This window comes from Canis lupus, chromosome 28 (assembly GCF_003254725.2).
Source record: "Canis lupus dingo isolate Sandy chromosome 28, ASM325472v2, whole genome shotgun sequence".
Lineage (NCBI taxonomy): Eukaryota > Metazoa > Chordata > Mammalia > Carnivora > Canidae > Canis > Canis lupus.
Genome location: NC_064270.1, coordinates 25,318,983 through 25,335,214, shown reverse-complemented (window position 1 = coordinate 25,335,214; position 16,232 = coordinate 25,318,983). Strand labels below are relative to the sequence as shown.

General features: G+C 52.5%; 2 protein-coding genes across 16 annotated transcripts in view; one reads left to right on the top strand and one right to left on the bottom strand.

The window, feature by feature from the left end:
• Positions 1-10,177, top strand: part of AFAP1L2 (actin filament associated protein 1 like 2) — a 96,670-nt gene extending 86,493 nt beyond the window's left edge. For 5 of the 15 annotated variants that reach the window (XM_025467305.3, XM_025467302.3, XM_025467308.3 and 2 more), the window contains 9 exons: positions 298-509; positions 2,622-2,767; positions 3,588-3,699; positions 4,509-4,748; positions 4,831-5,008; positions 5,301-5,456; positions 7,604-7,797; positions 7,890-8,012; positions 8,158-8,880. In XM_025467305.3, coding sequence (XP_025323090.1) covers positions 298-509; positions 2,622-2,767; positions 3,588-3,699; positions 4,509-4,748; positions 4,831-5,008; positions 5,301-5,456; positions 7,604-7,797; positions 7,890-8,012; positions 8,158-8,250 — 1,454 coding nt within the window. In that variant the 3' untranslated portion in view covers positions 8,251-8,880. Of the gene's footprint in view, positions 1-297; positions 510-2,621; positions 2,768-3,587; positions 3,700-4,508; positions 4,749-4,830; positions 5,009-5,300; positions 5,457-7,603; positions 7,798-7,889; positions 8,013-8,157; positions 8,881-8,929 lie in introns of those variants that run through there. The other 10 variants (XM_035708176.2, XM_049103105.1, XM_049103109.1 and 7 more) reach the window with 5 other exon arrangements.
• The window catches only part of VWA2 (von Willebrand factor A domain containing 2), a 47,958-nt gene continuing 41,659 nt past the window's right edge, over positions 9,934-16,232 (bottom strand). The window contains exons 12-14 of the mRNA XM_049103674.1: positions 14,910-15,461; positions 13,938-14,063; positions 9,934-13,130 (exon numbers count right to left, since the gene is read on the bottom strand). Coding sequence (XP_048959631.1) covers positions 13,066-13,130; positions 13,938-14,063; positions 14,910-15,461 — 743 coding nt within the window. The 3' untranslated portion in view covers positions 9,934-13,065. The remainder of the gene's footprint in view (positions 13,131-13,937; positions 14,064-14,909; positions 15,462-16,232) is intronic.

Here is a 16,232-nt window from a genome sequence, read left to right as displayed (position 1 = left end):
GGGGTGGGGGGAGCCTTGTCCTGTACCAGACCCAGCCAGCCTGCTCTAGACAACGACACGGCTCCTTCCCCGGGGACAGACGCGGTCCGAGACGCAGGGGAGCCGTGCAGCCCACGTTGCCGGGGTCCGGCCGCATGCAGGGGCGGGGGGGGGGGGGGACGTGCTGAGATCCAGCCCCTTCGGGGTGAGAAAGCTCCTCGGGCAGAGCGGTGACGGGTCTCGGACCTGCGATTCTGGGGGAGACGCTGGGAGGCGCGGGGGTGGCGCAGCCCTGGACACCCTCGTCCCCTCCCGCAGGTTACCTGAACGTGCTGGTGAACAGCCAGTGGAAGTCACGCTGGTGCTCCGTCAGGGACAGCCACCTGCACTTCTTCCAGGACCGGAACCGGAGCAAGGTGGCCCAGCAGCCCGTCAGCCTGCTGGGCTGTGAGGTGGTCCCGGACCCGAGCCCCGACCACCTGTACTCCTTCCGCATCCTCCACCACGGGGAGGAGCTGGCCAAGCTGGAGGTACTGCTGCCTGCGGGGGGCGGGCCGTGCTGCTCGGACTGTCACCCCACAATCACTGTCATCCCACAATCGACAATCCACAGGCAGCGCAGTCTTGCCTTTTTTTTTTCTCCCTTGCATTTTACTTCTTCGCATCAAAAAAAAAATTTTCCATTCCCTTTCTGACCTCAGAGTGCTTGTGTTATAGGAAAGGGACAATGAGCTGCTTCCTGCGCTGAGGGCAGCGCGAGTATTTATAACTCCCTGAGCGGCTTGCAGAACCTCCTGGGGATTCACAGTGGGTTTGATTTGGTTTGTGTATCACCAGCTGCGGCGCCGTACATAGAGTCGAGGACGATTGTTAGGGCTTATCTGGGGTAAGAATGAGGTTTGTGATACAATTACGTTTCTCCCACTCCCCGCCCTCTGTTTGATGTGATGTTACATTTGCAAAAATAAGAGGTGACCTAATGCCTCGCGCTGGGCAGGCGAGGCCAGAGCCAGAGCCCTTCGCACGCAGGGAAGCACCCTCTGGCTCAGCCCCGTGCACCGGGTCCTTCCCCCGAGGGTCTTCATCCAAACTGTGCTCCAACACTGCCCTCTGGTGGCTAAAAGCTCCACGTCCCAGTGACCTCCCCGAGGGGAGCCGGGCACAAGCTTGTGTCCATCCATCCAGCTCTCCTGGTGACATTACAGACCCCGAACAGTAGTAATGTGGTGAACAAGACAGATACGCTCCCGGTCACGGACCTTGGATTCTAGCGTGAGGGTGAGACGTTACTCAGCGAATTAGCCAGTGGATGACTTTGTGCAAAGTCCTGCGGGCTGGGGGCCGGGGCTGAGGGTGGGGTGTGGGCATGATGAGGTTGGGAGGGAAGGAAGGTTGATCCTCAGAGCAATGGGGCCCGGGGACGACCCTGGAGGGTTGCAGGGGACGGTGGCATGCTCAGATTGGGATTTCAAGATGCTTCCTCTGGCAGCTGGGGCAGGGGAACGGATGGAAGGGGCACAAGAAGGGACAAGATGAGACCAGTAAGGAAGCTGTCACAGTTGCCCAGGGCAGAGAGGGTGGTGGCTGGAGCTAAGGGTGCCCACGCAAAGCTGGATGGAAACCCCTGCTGGAAAAGGACTGGGAAATGAAAAGCAGCTCGATGTCCAGCTCTGCTCACAGCTGCCTCTCTGATGAAGAAAATGCGGTAATAAGTAGAGCTGTGTTGTGTCATGCCAACAAGGCAGCTGTTTTCTCTTACGAAAGTGAACCTGTAGTATTTACAGAATTCCCTTTAAAAAAAAAAAAAAAAAAAAGGTAAGCGGGCAGCCCAGGTGGCTCAGCGGTTTAGCACCACCTTCAGCCCAGGGCGTGATCCTGGAGACCTGGGATCGAGTCCCACACCAGGCTCCCCGCATGGAGCCTGCTTCTCCCCCTGCCTATGTCTCTGCCTCTATCTCTCTCTCTTTCTCTCTGAATAAATAAAATCTAAATAAATGAATGAATGAATGGTAAGAAGCGATGCTGGCATTTTAATAGATACCCAGTGTTTGTAAAAAAACAAACAAAACAAAACAAAACAAAAAAACAGGCTCCAGCCTCACTGGGGTTTACTTCATTATTTATCAGAGCAAGTGGGCTTGATGTCAGGTGTATTTAAGATAACCTTTATTGTAAGACTGACTTTATTGAAATTGTCAACAAAATAAATTTGAATTTTGTTACTTCTTAGGGATCCGATCTTGTATATACGGATTAGGGTGACAAACTGCCATGTGACAGTTTATAACATAGAGGTGTCAACCTAGAACGCATGCTCTCCTGGCTCTTCAGCTTCCTAGAAATACATGTGTATGAATCATATTTGATACCTGGGACAAACGTCCACAGCATCACCGAGGTGGCATCCAGGTGGCAGGAAATGTTATTTAGAGACACAGGGTTGAGACAGGCTGGTGAAAATGAGAGTGCATGGCCCCCGCCTGTCTCAGAGGCCTTGCCCGTGTGGGCATCCTGGCGAGGGTGCTACTGGCACCCTCCCTACTGGCACCCACCCAGTAGCTACTCCCTACTGGTTGGGAGGGCTGGGCAGCAGCCGGCACATCCATCCAGCTCTGCTCATGTCCCTCTCCGCCTCCTCGCAGGCCAAGTCTTCTGAGGAGATGGGCCACTGGCTGGGCCTCCTGCTCTCCGAGTCAGGTTCCAAGACAGACCCAGAAGAATTCACCTACGACTACGTGGATGCAGACAGGGTGTCCTGTATCGTGAGTGCGGCCAAAACCTCTCTGCTGTGAGTGTTACGGGGCCTTCCTGCATCAGACGCTCCCGTTCCCAGCCACGCTTCAAAACGTGGGCCCGGGCTGGCCTCCCGTGGCCTGTTCCATCACGCAGGGCAGCAGCTGAGAAGCCAGGGTCCGCCCAGTCCTACCCGGCAGCAGGAAGCCCGGGGCCCAGGAGCAGCTAGCAGCTAGGAGCTGAGCCAGGCCTTGGGCAGGGGGCGGCCACACCCTCGGCCTGGGTGGACACTCTCCAACTCCTTAGGGCAGGGTTGGTGCCTTTCCTGACCATCCACTTTCCTTACTGCTGATGGAGCGCTGGTACTTCTGCTTTCCAGGCAAGCAGAGCGGGCCTGGGGAGAAGCGCTCCTGGGTCAGGGTGGTGGAGGTAGCTCTGACGGAAGCTGGCCAAGCCACTGCAGTGGGATCCACTTTCCCTTTTCTGTACAAAAAGCGGGGAGTGCCTGGTCTGGGCCACCCCAGTGCATCGTGATGATGAAATGAGAAAGGATTTTGTGGTTGGAAGGAGGTCCTATAAGGGAGGAATCTGGGCAAGAAGGCAGTAGGATCTGGAGGAGGGGTAGGGGGCAAAGGAAGTTTGTTTTCCTGGAAGAGAAGTTCAGAACTAGGAGTTCCAGTAAGAAGGCCCTGGGAAGAGAGGGAGGAGATAGCCCTAAATAGACGAGTTGAAAATGAGGTCGATGCCAGTCCCTGGGTCCCCTGCAGGCCCTCTGGCTCCTACTGTACCTCTCATTGTCATGAATCCTCTGCCACTGGTGGCTTTGACCACCCTGTCCTCATCCTCCTCTTGCCGTGTCTTGCTGGGTCTTCCAGACTGATGCAGAGAAAGTTCTCAGAGCCAAACACTTATATCGACGGCCTGCCCAGACCAGACCGCCAGGAGATGCTGTACGATGACGTGGAGACATCGGAGCTGACGGCTGTGGTAAGGACCCAGGCTGGGCAGTGACCTGGGCTGTCCCCATCCTCCTCCCATCAAGCTTCGATGCCAGAGATCAGCAGGTTGTCCCTAAGATGGGCGGATCCTAAGTCACCTAGTGCAACAAGGCCATGTTCTGTGCAGTGCTCCTGGCTTGGGGACTTCTCTAGCTAAAATAGCTGGTTAACCATCCTAGTTGGTGTGAGGTGTGGTGTCAGGATCGGGAACAGAGACACCATTAACCTTTGAGGCCCAAACAGATAATAAACAATCTTAGCGAAAGCAGCTTCCATTTACTAGGCACTGAACTCTGCTGCGCCGAGGGCTTCTGTGGATTATCTGAATTATTCCAAACCGCCTGGGGCACCTGGGTGGCTCCGTGGTTGAGCATCTGCCTTCAGCTCAGGTCATCATCCTGAGGTCTTGGGATCGAGTCCCACATCGGTCTCCCTGCAGGGAGCCTGCTTCTCCCTCTGCCTGTGTCTCTGCCTCTTTCTGTATCTTATGAATAAATAAAATCTTACAAAAAATAATCCTAACCACCTGATAAGGAGGTCCACTAGTCTCTTCTCTACAGATCAAGAAATGAGATTCAGGAACAGTTAGGTACTGTGTCCCGGGTCTCCCACCTCCTGAATGGCAAACCCTGGACTTGAGCCCTGGTCTATAAGTCCAGCTCAGAGGAAGCTTTCCAAAGAGGCGGGTCCCCACAAACTCCAGCTTGAGGCAGGGACAGGAGGCAGGTCTGGTGTCCTCTCCATAGCGCAGGGAGCAGAGGCGATGATGAGAGCCACCAGACTATCTCCCCTCTGCAGGTGGAAACTCCTGAGGAAGCCGCCCCTGTGACAGAAGCTCCCAGCGAATCCCAGCCCGACCGAGTCTACCTGGACCTCACACCTGTCAAGTCCTTTTTGCACAGCTCCAGTGGGGCCCAGGCCCAGACCCCATCCCCGCCGCCAGCCCACCTGGAACCCCCAGCTGAGGCTGCCCCTGCGGACTCAGGCCCTGCCCTGGCTGAACCCCTTGTCGAGTCTCCAGAGAACCCCGAGTTGCAGGTGAGGCTGCCCCCCAGCAGGTGAGCCAGCCTCGCCCTCACAGCCCCTGGGCCGGCTGAGCCGTGTTTGCTTTCTCCTGAAGCAGACGCCGCAACAGGAGAGTGCAGACCCTGAGGAGCCTTCCCCGAGAACCACAACAGTCAAAATCCAGACTGAACAGCAGAAGATCTCCTTCCCGTCGAGCTGCCCCGATGCCACAGCTGTCACCCCAGCTGGCGCCAGCCCTCCTGTGAAGGACAGGTTGAGGGTGGCCACTGCAGGTGCCTGTGCTAGATGAGTTGGATGTTTTGGAAGTGGTTTGGGGCAGTTAGTCTAGATCCTTCCCTTTTAGATGAGGAAATAGAGGTTCAGAGGTGATGGGACTTGCCCAAGGTCACATAGCAAAGAAAGTGTGGGCCCAATTGTCTTGTCTGTCCCTGCCTGGCTGGCCTGGTGTTTAGCTCTGCCCCACTGCCGAAGCCCTGGGGTTGTGTCTGAGTCTGCGCAGTGGGTTGGGGTGGCCCTTGTGTCCCAGCCTGGCTGACCTGGGGCTTCTTCTCTTTGGGTCTGTAGAGATCAAACTTGGCAAGAATAGGACAGAAGCCGAGGTGAAACGGTACACAGAGGAGAAGGAGAGGCTCGAGAAGAAGAAGGAAGAAATCCGGGGGCACCTGGCTCAGCTCCGGAAAGAGAAACGGGAGCTGAGAGAGACTGTGTTAAAATGCACAGGTGAGAGGGGCACCTGGGTGGGTCAGTGGGTTAAGCGTCTGCCTTCAGCTCGGGTCGTGATCCTGGAGGTCCCTGAATCGAGCCCTGTGTCAGGTGCCCTGCTCTGCAGGGGAGCCTGCTTCTCCCTCTCCTTCTGCGCGCTCTCTCTCTCTCTCTCTCTCAAAATCTTTTTTTAAAAAAATGCACAGGTGAGGGGACTGACTCCAGGGTGGAGAGTCGGGGGCGGGGAAGTGCTTGGGCTTTCCTTGGGAAGAATCCTGATCTGTGCACCTGCCTGCAGCCCCTCAGCCGTCACCCCATCAATCTTTGCTGCAGCTGGGTGCTCCCCTGCCATGTTCTCCCCCCTGCCCTGTCTGAAATGTTGCTATTCTGTATAGAGATCCCCTGACCTGATGTCAACAGGACCAGAAGGTAGTGGGGAAAAAAAACGGTCAGAGGAGGAAATCTCTAAAAATGACACGTTTAGACCCATAATGTTTTATTTTCACTTAAACATATTTCGTCTTTTAACGTGGTGCCAAGGCCTTTGCCTGAGACGTGGCCTGTGCCCCCTTTCCTGCGTTAACTGCACCTGTACCACGGCATCCAGCATCTCCAGCCTTCATTTCTTCACAGTGTAGAAAAATTTAAGACTCTTGCAAAGAAATCAGTCTTTGTAGATGATTTTCCAGATCCTGCCCCCTCATCACTCAGGAGCCATCCCTAGAAGAAACTTGCCTTTTATGGGACCTTTCTGAAGCATGCACCTCATTTTCACTTACAGAGTGCAGCTCGGTGCTGACCTAATAATTAAATCGCACAGTTGCACCCACAAGCCCAACTGGCAGAACCAGGTTTGAGGACAAACCCAGCCGCCTCCTGGGAAAGCTTAGGACATGATTGCGCTCCCGTACCTCCTTCCACTGGAGTCACCCACTTCCTTTGTCCTGTAACAGCTCTACCAAGATGCAGTTCGCAGACCATACCACCCACCCACTTACATTGTACAACACCATGGTGGTGTTTAGTATCTTCCCAGATCTGTGCCACCAGCACCAGTGACCCTCAGAACATCTCACCACTCATACTCATTAGTGGTCATCCTCCCTCCCACCCTCCCCCGACCCTCAGTTCCCTAGGCAACCACTAATCTGCTGTCTATAAATTTGTGCCACTGGTTTCAAAGGCTCAGTGGTGTTGGCTGCTGGTGCGCAGAGGAAAGGAGATGTCCTTTCTACCCAGCCAACAGTGCAGAGCTGGGACATGTGCTAACCAGAGTGACCAGAGGCTTATCCCCGACAGTCCTTGCAAACCTGGGGCGTGAGCTGGGCGGTGAGGCAGGGCCAGGGATCCCCCACCCTTTCTCTCCCATGTGGGTTTTCTGGACAGGAGAAAACTTCCACTATGGTTTATTCTCCTGGCAAAGCAGCCCTGAAGATCCTAGGCCAGTAAGTCCACAGAGCATAGGAAAGTAATTCTGAGAGTCCGGGTCCAGAACCATCGTTAACATCTTCTCAGCTTGTTCTCTGTGAATTTTTCTTTCACAGTGAGCCCTGTGCCTGCCTGCCCTTGGACAAGGGCTGATGGTGGTGGGAGGGGGGGTACTCACCCTGGGCTTGGAAACAGGGCATAAGTCATCTCAGTGGCTGTTGGCTTGGGACTCTACTTGAAGCCACATGGCACCATGGGCTCCCCTAGCAATGAGCTCTGAGCCGTCGGTTCCTGGAGCTTCAGTACCAACCTGAGAACTCCAGGGTGAGAATAAAACAGGACTGAGGAAGAGCCAGGGCTGGGGACCACCGCTCTCAATGAGCTCCCAATGGGCTTAGGGGAGCCCTGAGCGCCAGAAGGACTGAGGGGACTATGTAGGCCAGGTGGGAACAGCACAGCCATCCTCCAAGGGTCACTAATAAAGCTGCTCTCTCCCTGGGGGGGTTGCTGCCACAGTAGCCAGTATCGAAACAACTGAGAGCCCCTAAGAACCTACCAGAAGGTTCTATACCTCAGACGCATGCCCTCCTGTGAAGGCAGAGCCGTCTTCCCACAGCGTATTCCTTCAGCCTTTGCAGAATGCTAACATGGGGCCCAACTCTGGGTGCCGGGGCTGGAACTGGGCCCCACCCGCCCTGGGGTGCCGCTCCCCGCAGCCAGCTTAATTCCCTCCGCAGACAAGGGGGTCCTGGCCAGCCTGGAGCAGAAGCTGAAGGAAATCGATGAGGAGTGCAGGGTCGAGGAGAGAAGGCGTGTGGACCTCGAGCTCAATATCGTGGAGGTGAAGGACAACCTGAAGAAGGCGGAGGCCGGGCCCGTGACGCTGGGCACCACCGTGGACACCACCCACCTGGAGAGCGTGAGCCCCCGGGTGAGCGGCGGGAGTCCGTGGCGCGGGGCTGGGGGAGGCGGGTCCCATGCCCTGCCCTGGGCTGAGGCCTTGTGCTCCTCTCGCCGCTACAGCCCAAAGCTGCCACCCCCACCCCTGCCCCAGACTGCACCCCAGTCAACTCTGCTACGGCGCTCAAGAACAGGCCGCTTTCGGTCATGGTCACGGGCAAAGGCACCGTCCTCCAGAAAGCGAAGGTAAGTGGTCACTCGCAGCCTTCTTCGGGGCCCCTCCGGGGGGGGGATGGCAGAGCTGTGGGAGGAGGTGCCCCCCCCCCCCCCCCCCCGGGTAGCACCTCCCTGCCTCGGGCACCAGCACTGAGAGGGCTCTGCTCTCACGCAGGGGCTGAGGCTCTGCGGTGCCTTTGGCTCTGACCACCCAGAAAGGCGAGCACTGGGGTCCGGGGTTCTTAGCGGACAGCCTGAGGACATGTGATCCTGCAACTATCCACCGCTCGATCATCCGTAGGTTCCAGGGCAATAAGCCTAAGTTCAGAGACGGGCTGGGGCTGGCCAGTTTTCAAATCAAAAGTCAGTGATTCTAAAGGCCTTCTGCCCTTAAAAGTAAAGAAACAGGTTCAGACAGGTGATAGGATTTGCCCAAAGCCCCCGAGCCAACTGGTGGTGGAAGGCTCAGTAAGGTGGAAGCAAGGACAGGACGCCCTTCCTGGGTTCCTCCCTGAGGGCTAGAAGTCTTTTACTCATGTGCACAGTAAAGAACATGCCCAGAGCAACTTTTGTTTTTTGGCAAACTCTGCTCCTCATTTCTGTCCTGCTTACCTGCGGGAGATATTTTGAGGCACCTGCACCGGATGACTGACTACTCAGTCCACACAAACACGTGAGCCGCCAATCCCTTGCTGCTGTGGCCAATATTGCCAATCACTCCCAGCATGCTCTGCTGTGCTGCAGCCTCAAAATCTCGTAGCAGGTGCCCCAAATCGTGAACAGACAAGGGTTGAAACATAGCTGCCAACTCTATTCCTCAGTGCTTCTGTGCTTCAAAAAAATACTTCTTACGTTGTTCTATGTAGATGGAGGCTGCTACATAGGATAACTAACTTTCCTTCTTGGGGGGGGTGGCGGGGGGTGCTGGAATTTGAATGGTACTCTAGGAATGGGAGAAGAAAGGAACAAGTTAGGAAACAAGCTTCATCTAAAGACTCTCCTGCCATCACGGGCCTTGGTGACAATCCAGCTTCGTTAAAGTCTTCATTAAAGCAGCAACTCTATGAAAGGGTGAGTCTGCTCAGAAGAAAAAGGATGGACTATGGTACTCTGGGTGGAGAGCACTGGCTAAGAGGGGGCTCTGTCCATTTTCAGAGCCAGAGGAAATACTACAACAATAAAGAGAAGGCTTCTTGGGAGACCTAATCGCTCCTGGGTGGAAACAAGACATTGCTGTAGTTAGGGGTGTTCTGTGTCTCTTCTTTGAAATTTTCATCAACTGCTTTATCAAGCTTTTTTAAGTAGTGAAAAGCATCTGATGGTGGGACTTTGGTGGAAAAGAAATCAAGGTAGCAAGACCCCATCCCACTGGTCGTGTGGCTTGGGTGACCCAGGAGACCCCAACTCCTGATTGTCGTCTCTCCTCCATGTGTCGACGCCTCTCCACCACGAGCAGGTGCGGCTCAGTCTTCTGTGGTTTTAAACAGCATCGCTACCACCTGTGTAAAAGCCATCCCTGACATGCTTTTTGAGAAACAGTAATGGGAAGTTACGTGGGACCAAGCCGAGGTAGTAGGGGCTGTCCCCACTAAGTTAAGGACTTTTTTTTTTTCAGCCTAAAGCAGGCCTGAACCCATTGCCTTTAGATAAAAATTTATGTGATGCTGTATTATATAGAAAAAGTTTAAAATCCTGTAATTTAGAACAGTGAAAAGTGTCAAAAAGTATCTTTTTGAGCTCTGACTTTTTACATTAGCGTAGGAGGAAAGATGACCCACTGTTTACAGATGCCGTCCTGTGGCTGGGCCATTTTTAGGGGAAAAGTTCATTAAGTCCTGCTTAATGTCCACGCGCCTTCCAAGAAAAATGTGGTGAATTCTGTTTTGGGTTGACTCTCCTCCTCTTCCTAAAATTGGCAGAGCTGTTTTTTGTGTCTTCTCTTCTGATGCAGTGTTTTGTGTGTTTTTTTTTTTTTTTTTTTTTAACACCGATTGAAACATTTCATCTGTGGTTCCTGCCTCGTTTCTGGGGGTTTGTCAATCAGAGTTCTCTAACACTGGCTCCTGAGAACTAAAGGTCTTTCGATTTCTATTATCTTTCTAATCCCAGGGCATTTATTTCCTTTGTCATATACACTTGGTGTCCTTTACCAAGTGGTGAGTTCAATTTTTTTTTTTAATAAAACATTAATTGTATTTTGGGGTTTTCTTGTAGTTCATAGAATGACTTGGGGGCAGTGCCTGGTAGAAATCTTCCTTAAAGGGGGAAACATCTTGGTTATTTATACATTAAAGTTCAAAATATGTGCAATAACAACTGCACAAGGTGCCATCCTAGCAGGAGACTTGACGCCTCCTTAACTCAGGCAGCACAGGTAAGGCTGGAAGAGGATTTTCTCAGTAGAACATAAACGAAACACATAGGATCGGTTTCTGCAGATAAGAGGCTGGAAACCAATGGTCCTAGAAGTTAGACACGCTCATAAATAATGCTTGGGGAAAAGAAACATACCAATACTTGGAAGCTTGCCTAAGGAGTAATTAAGAAAGCTCCATGCATGAATGTGTTTATTTTAAAAAAGGATGAAATCTGGCTCATTGAAATGACTAATACAATAAAGAGACAAGCTAAGGCAAAATTAAATCCCAGAATTGAAAAAAAGGCCTTACATTTGAGGAATAAGTATTTTCCATTTTATAAAGTTAGCGATTTGGTATCAGAACAATGCTAACACAAATCACAGAAGAAAACCAGATCTTCGGATTTTCTGGACAAAGATGAGAAACCTTAATATTGTTGAATGAAATTCAACAGTGTTTAAAGAATCACATCATGACCAGATCATATTTCTCCAAGGAAGCAAAGGTGGTTCAACAATTAAAAATATACTAATGTGCCATTTATGATATGAACAGATGATTAAATGTTAAAAACATCATCTCAACACCATCTCAAAGGAAGTGGACAAAGCATACCATAAATCTCAACACTCCTAATAAACGCTCTGAGCAATCCAGGAAGAGAAATAAAGTATTTCTAATAATAAAGTACTCCTAACAAAGTAATCCACAGAAAATAACATAGAATGATGGAAGATCCCTTCAGTTCCAGAAACAGATACCACTACTTTTTAAAACATTATTCCTAGGTCCTAGACAATGCAAGCTGACAAGAGAAGTTCCTGGTATAAACATCAAAAGGAAGAGAGGAGTCTCATTATTTATAAATATCTTTCTATAAAAGAGAATTAACTATTAGGACTAGAGCATCCAGCAAGTTGGCTGGAATCAGGGCCATTCAGAACATAAAAGATTGATGTCCTATCTGCAGTTTAATTTTTCCAAGAACAAATTTGTATGTTACTTGTGGAATTAAAGGTCAGTTTCTTTAAAAAGAAAGGACTTACCTGTATCACTACTGGGGTACAGAGAGGGTTGAAGTATTCAGTGGCACCTTCCATAGAAAAAGTCCAAAAAAAAAAAAAAATGGCTCGAGGGCTGAGACCTAAAAATAGAGCCTTTCACGTGTATGCCCAGAGCCCACCATTCTGTGGTGTGTTTTTTTAGGTTGAAGCAATTCAAATGGAGCCCTGACCAAGTCAAAGAGCCTACACTATAAAATGATGAAATTGCTGTTAATTTAAAGACAGTGGGTTCATGTAAGTTCTTTGACATCACCTCTCAGCACCTGCCAGGTGGACATGTGACCGTGCTCTGATGTCACCTTCTGGCATGTTCTAGGTAATCATGGGAGTGAAAATATTCCTTGAACACCAATGACTGTCATAACTACACTTAGTACTGCTGGACCTTTCCTTTGTAATGTCTAACAGCAGCCTCTGGATGACCTCTTCCAGTACTTTAAATCAAAGTAGCCTTGAATATTTGCATGTAAAAACCTTTACGTTATTTCCATTAAAAAGAAGAGTCAGGATAAAGTGTCTGGATTTAGGACACAGCTCTACAAAGGTTTCTACTGAAAACCCAAATCCAAACAAGGGGAAGAAGTGTTCCCTAAAAACTGCTTGGGTGAGTTCCTAGTTTGCCAGAAAAATGTCCCAACTGAGCCTTCTTGCCACACGGGGTCCTGTGAAATAACCAACAGCATTTCTTAAAGTATTCCTTTCAAAACCAGACATGAAAAGCAAAATCACCTAGACAACAGAAGATCGATGCTTCAAAAAGCCAATACCCTCTAAAGTTTCTTTATGCCTTATTTGCGGAGTTTAAGAATTCCACTCCTTGTGCTACTAAAAATTCAATCCTTGAGGACAAGCAATAAGCACCCCACAATGAGCCCCCCTCAGTAATCCCTCAAGCAAGTCCTTCCAAGGGAATGTAGCCCAGGACACAGGCCAATGTCATCTGGCCCCTGGAGACCAGGACGATTTGCATGCTCAGCCCCTTCCCCGTAGTCAAACAAGTTAGTGGTCATATTCCAGTCCAGAGTTTTTCTAGGTCTTTGTCACAGTCACCAAAAGTCACAAATGCCACTCAAGTCCCTTCTCAAACTAAAAGCAAATCCACTTGGATATCTTTGGGAAAAGACATATGAAAAGGTCCACAGTTTTCCAATCTTGAAATGCTATGGCTTCAGTGGTCCAAATGACACTCTAGTCCATGCCTCCTCCTGAGCATTACCATCCCAACAGCGTTCTATTTAGCATTTGTTATGTGCAAAGCGAGCTTTCTTTTTTTCTTTTTTTTTTTTTTTTTTTGCAAAGCGAGCTTTCAAACAGGCCATCAAAAGTCTCCAAGCTCCTTTAGCTTCTCCTCAGGGGAAGTTGGCAGAGGAAACAAGCTCACCAGGGCATGGTCCAGGTACAGAAAGTAGGTATTTACTTACGCATCACGACTTTTCAACATCTGCATTAGTAGTGGGATCAGCTGCTACTGTGTCCCCAAGCAGTGTGGTCTGCAGTAGGGACAGCTCTTCTCTGTGACTGAGGGAGTGGGCAGGAGGGTTCCGCACAGAGCTAGAGGCAGACGCTCAGAGGACCCGGGGAGACAGGACAGGACAGGGCAGGCGTGCTCTCAGGGTCGGGCACCAAGGCCTTCTGGGCAGTTGCCGAGGAAGGGTAGGGCTACTGCCCTCCTGCGGGTTCTCGGCGGGAGCCGCGTGCCTTGGGGGCGTCTCCTCTCAAGGACCCTGGGAGAGAAGTGAACCTTGAGGACAGGAGGAGGGTCCGAGTCCTCTCCTCACCAGCGGGCAGCCTGTGCACCCCTGCATGTCTCTCTCCCTCCACAGCCCAAGCAGAAACGAGATCAGAGGCCTATCTGATTGCCTTCAGGTCCAGCCACAGGAAGCCACACTCTGCTGGTGGCTGAAAATCTAAAGCTCTGAGGGGTGTCTTCTTCTGGTCGCTGGCTCCTCTAACTTGAAATTCATGAGCAGGAGCCCTAGGAAGCCATAATGCTGCCCACCGTGATGGACTGTCTGGTGCAGACCCCTTCTCTCCTGGACTGTGACTGCTCTCGGCTCCTACCACCAGTGCCTCCTCCCATCTTAGTGAGCAGAGAGAAACACTCCAGCACCCTCTACCTACCCACCCACCGCACCTGTGCCCTCATCCTGTCTTCCAGCCACTCCACCCCCACCGTGCTCCCAACACAGGCCTCTCTGGAGACCCTCCTCCCACCCGCTGTTTTTCTCACATACGCCTAGCACCACCACACTGCAGGTTGTTCTTATTCACTGCCCGTCTCCCCCACTGGCATGGGAGCTCCAGGAGGGCAGAGCTTCTCGTCGTGCCCCCAGCACAGCACCTGGGATGTGGGCGGCCCCCCCCCACCGAATATTTCATGCGGGAATGAACAGACAATTGCAGGTGGCCTTCTGCTGAACGAACACCTCAGACCCTGACTTCAGCTGAGTCCCTAGGGCTCAGTAGGTCTGAAGGCCCCTGCCCCCCACCCCCCTGCCATGCCCCACAGGCAGAGCCAGAGCCCCACTTACGGTTCCCACAGTGGGGGCCCTGCCAGCCATCCTGGCACTCGCAGCGGTAGCTTCCGTTCTGTAGGACGCAGGTGCCCTCATGCAGGCACGGGCTGGGTTTGCATAGGCTGACTGGCCGCTTGGCTTCTACAAGAGAGAACGGGCCCAGCGGGCCCAGCCTGGGTCAGCCCCAAGGCCCCCCCACCAAAGAAGCCCAGGACAGGGACGCCGGGGTGGGTCAGCAGTCAAGTGTCTGCCTTCCGCTCAGGGTTTGATCCTGGAGTCCCGCACTGGGCTCCCTGAATGGAGCCTGCTTCTCCCTCTGCCTGTGTCTCTGCCTCTCTATCTGTGTCGCTCATGAATAAATAAATAAAATCTTAAAAAAAAAAAAAAAAGCCCAGGACAGTGGTGAGGCCACAGAAGAATGTCTCACACCTCTCAGTGTCAGCACATGGTTGGTGGCCCATTCTACTTGGCTAGGTCAGAGACCCAACTTTCACCTGGCTCACCTACTGTACACAGAGACTCTCATCTCTCAAATGTGCTGTGCACACAACAGTGTTTACTATTATGGATACACTTTTAAAGAGACAGAAAGGGGGTCACTGGCAAAAAGATGCCTTGGGGCCAGGCTGGCCTGGCTGGGTTTGTTCCTAGCTCTGTCATCACTATAGGTCAATGTTAGCCGGGTCCTTAGATTCCTGGGGGAATCTGTAGGTATCCTAGCAAGGTCTTCTGTTCCAATGAAGTGCAAAAATTCTCGAGTTTGGGGAGAGGTACTGGGGTCACTTAAACTCTCTGCACCATCAGATGGGGCCAGCTGTGCCCACTGCAGTGTTTTATGTGAGCGGGGAGGTTAGCACAGAACCCAGCACTCAGAAAGCATGGGGTAGCTGGGAGGCACTGCCATCCTTGCAACCTGGTACCTGAGGGCTCAGGCTGAGTTCCCCTGGGGGGGATGGGACACCGTAGGCCAGGGACTCCCCCACTCACCTCCACATATCCAGTGGATGAGTGTATCCTGGTGGTACCTCAGGTCTGCGTAGGTGGCCACGTGGATCAGGGCATCCCGGGGACCTGCGAGCCTCCGCAGTGCCTCCCTCAGGACAGGCCCCACGCCCACCACCAGCACAGAGATGCCATTGTTCCTCAGCTTCTGGACAGGGACAGCTGCATCCTCCGTGCCCATCCCACCTGTGAGCACCACCACAGCCTTGGGGACGCCAGGCCGGGCGCCCCTCTGGACGGTCATCACTTTGTCGTAGACGTGCAGCAAGGCTGTGCCTGCAGAGCCTGCCCCGCCCAGGTAGGGGGCCTGGCTCATGGCCCGCAGCACCGCCGCACGGGTGAGATGGGCGTCCAGCCCGAAGGCTGTCTGGACCTGGCTGCCGTACACCACCAGGCCGACCTGCGTCACATCTGGGTTCACCTCAAACTGGAGCATGCAGCTTCTCACAAAGCTCTGCATCTGGGCGAAGTTCTCGGGTCCCACTGAGGCTGAGGCATCCAACATGAAGAGAAGGTCCAGCGACTGTGTCCGGCAGCCTGTGAGGAACAAACAGAGTGAGCCTGGGGGCAGGCTGTGCCCAGCAGAGCCCCTCCTCTGGACCAGGCCAGCAAAAGAGGGGCTGCCTAGGTCGGGTCAGTGGCCGTCCTCCACCCTCTCCTAAGATATAAGGGCACAGGAAAGCCAGGCTAGCCCACATTCCCAGACTCCCCAGCAGACAGGTGTGGCCATGTATCTAAGTTCTATCTGATTGGACATGGTTGAAAATTGTAGTTTCTGAAATCCGTCCTCAAAAGGAAGCTACTTGCCTTCCACTTCCCTTCTCCCCACTTCTAGCTGGCAGAGAAACAGTGATCTAGAGGTGGAACCACAAGATACCCAAGCCACCCTGCTGGCTGCAGCCATTCACTTCTGAACTGTGACAGAAATAAACGTCTGTCCTCTGTAAGCCACTGAGCTCTGGGCGCCCTCATCCATCCCGTTACTGAGCACCTTCCATGCACTGTACTCCATGCACTAATTATACCAAGTGGACAAAATGGGCCCATGCCTCCCCTCAATGGGACAGATATGAAACTAACGCAGAATCACAAATCCCATGACCAGGCATGGGTGGGGAGAAAGGGTATTATGCAAGGGATCTGCAGGAGCCGTGACATAAGTAGATTGGGAGAAGGGGTCAGGGTCTCTCTGGGAGGAGTAAGAGTAAGCTGAGGGCTGGGTGGCGCGTCTAAGGCAGGGAGGGGGCTGAGTGGCCGCTCCCCCACCTTCACCCCATGCAGGGGCTGCAGAGAGGTCTGAGGGACCAA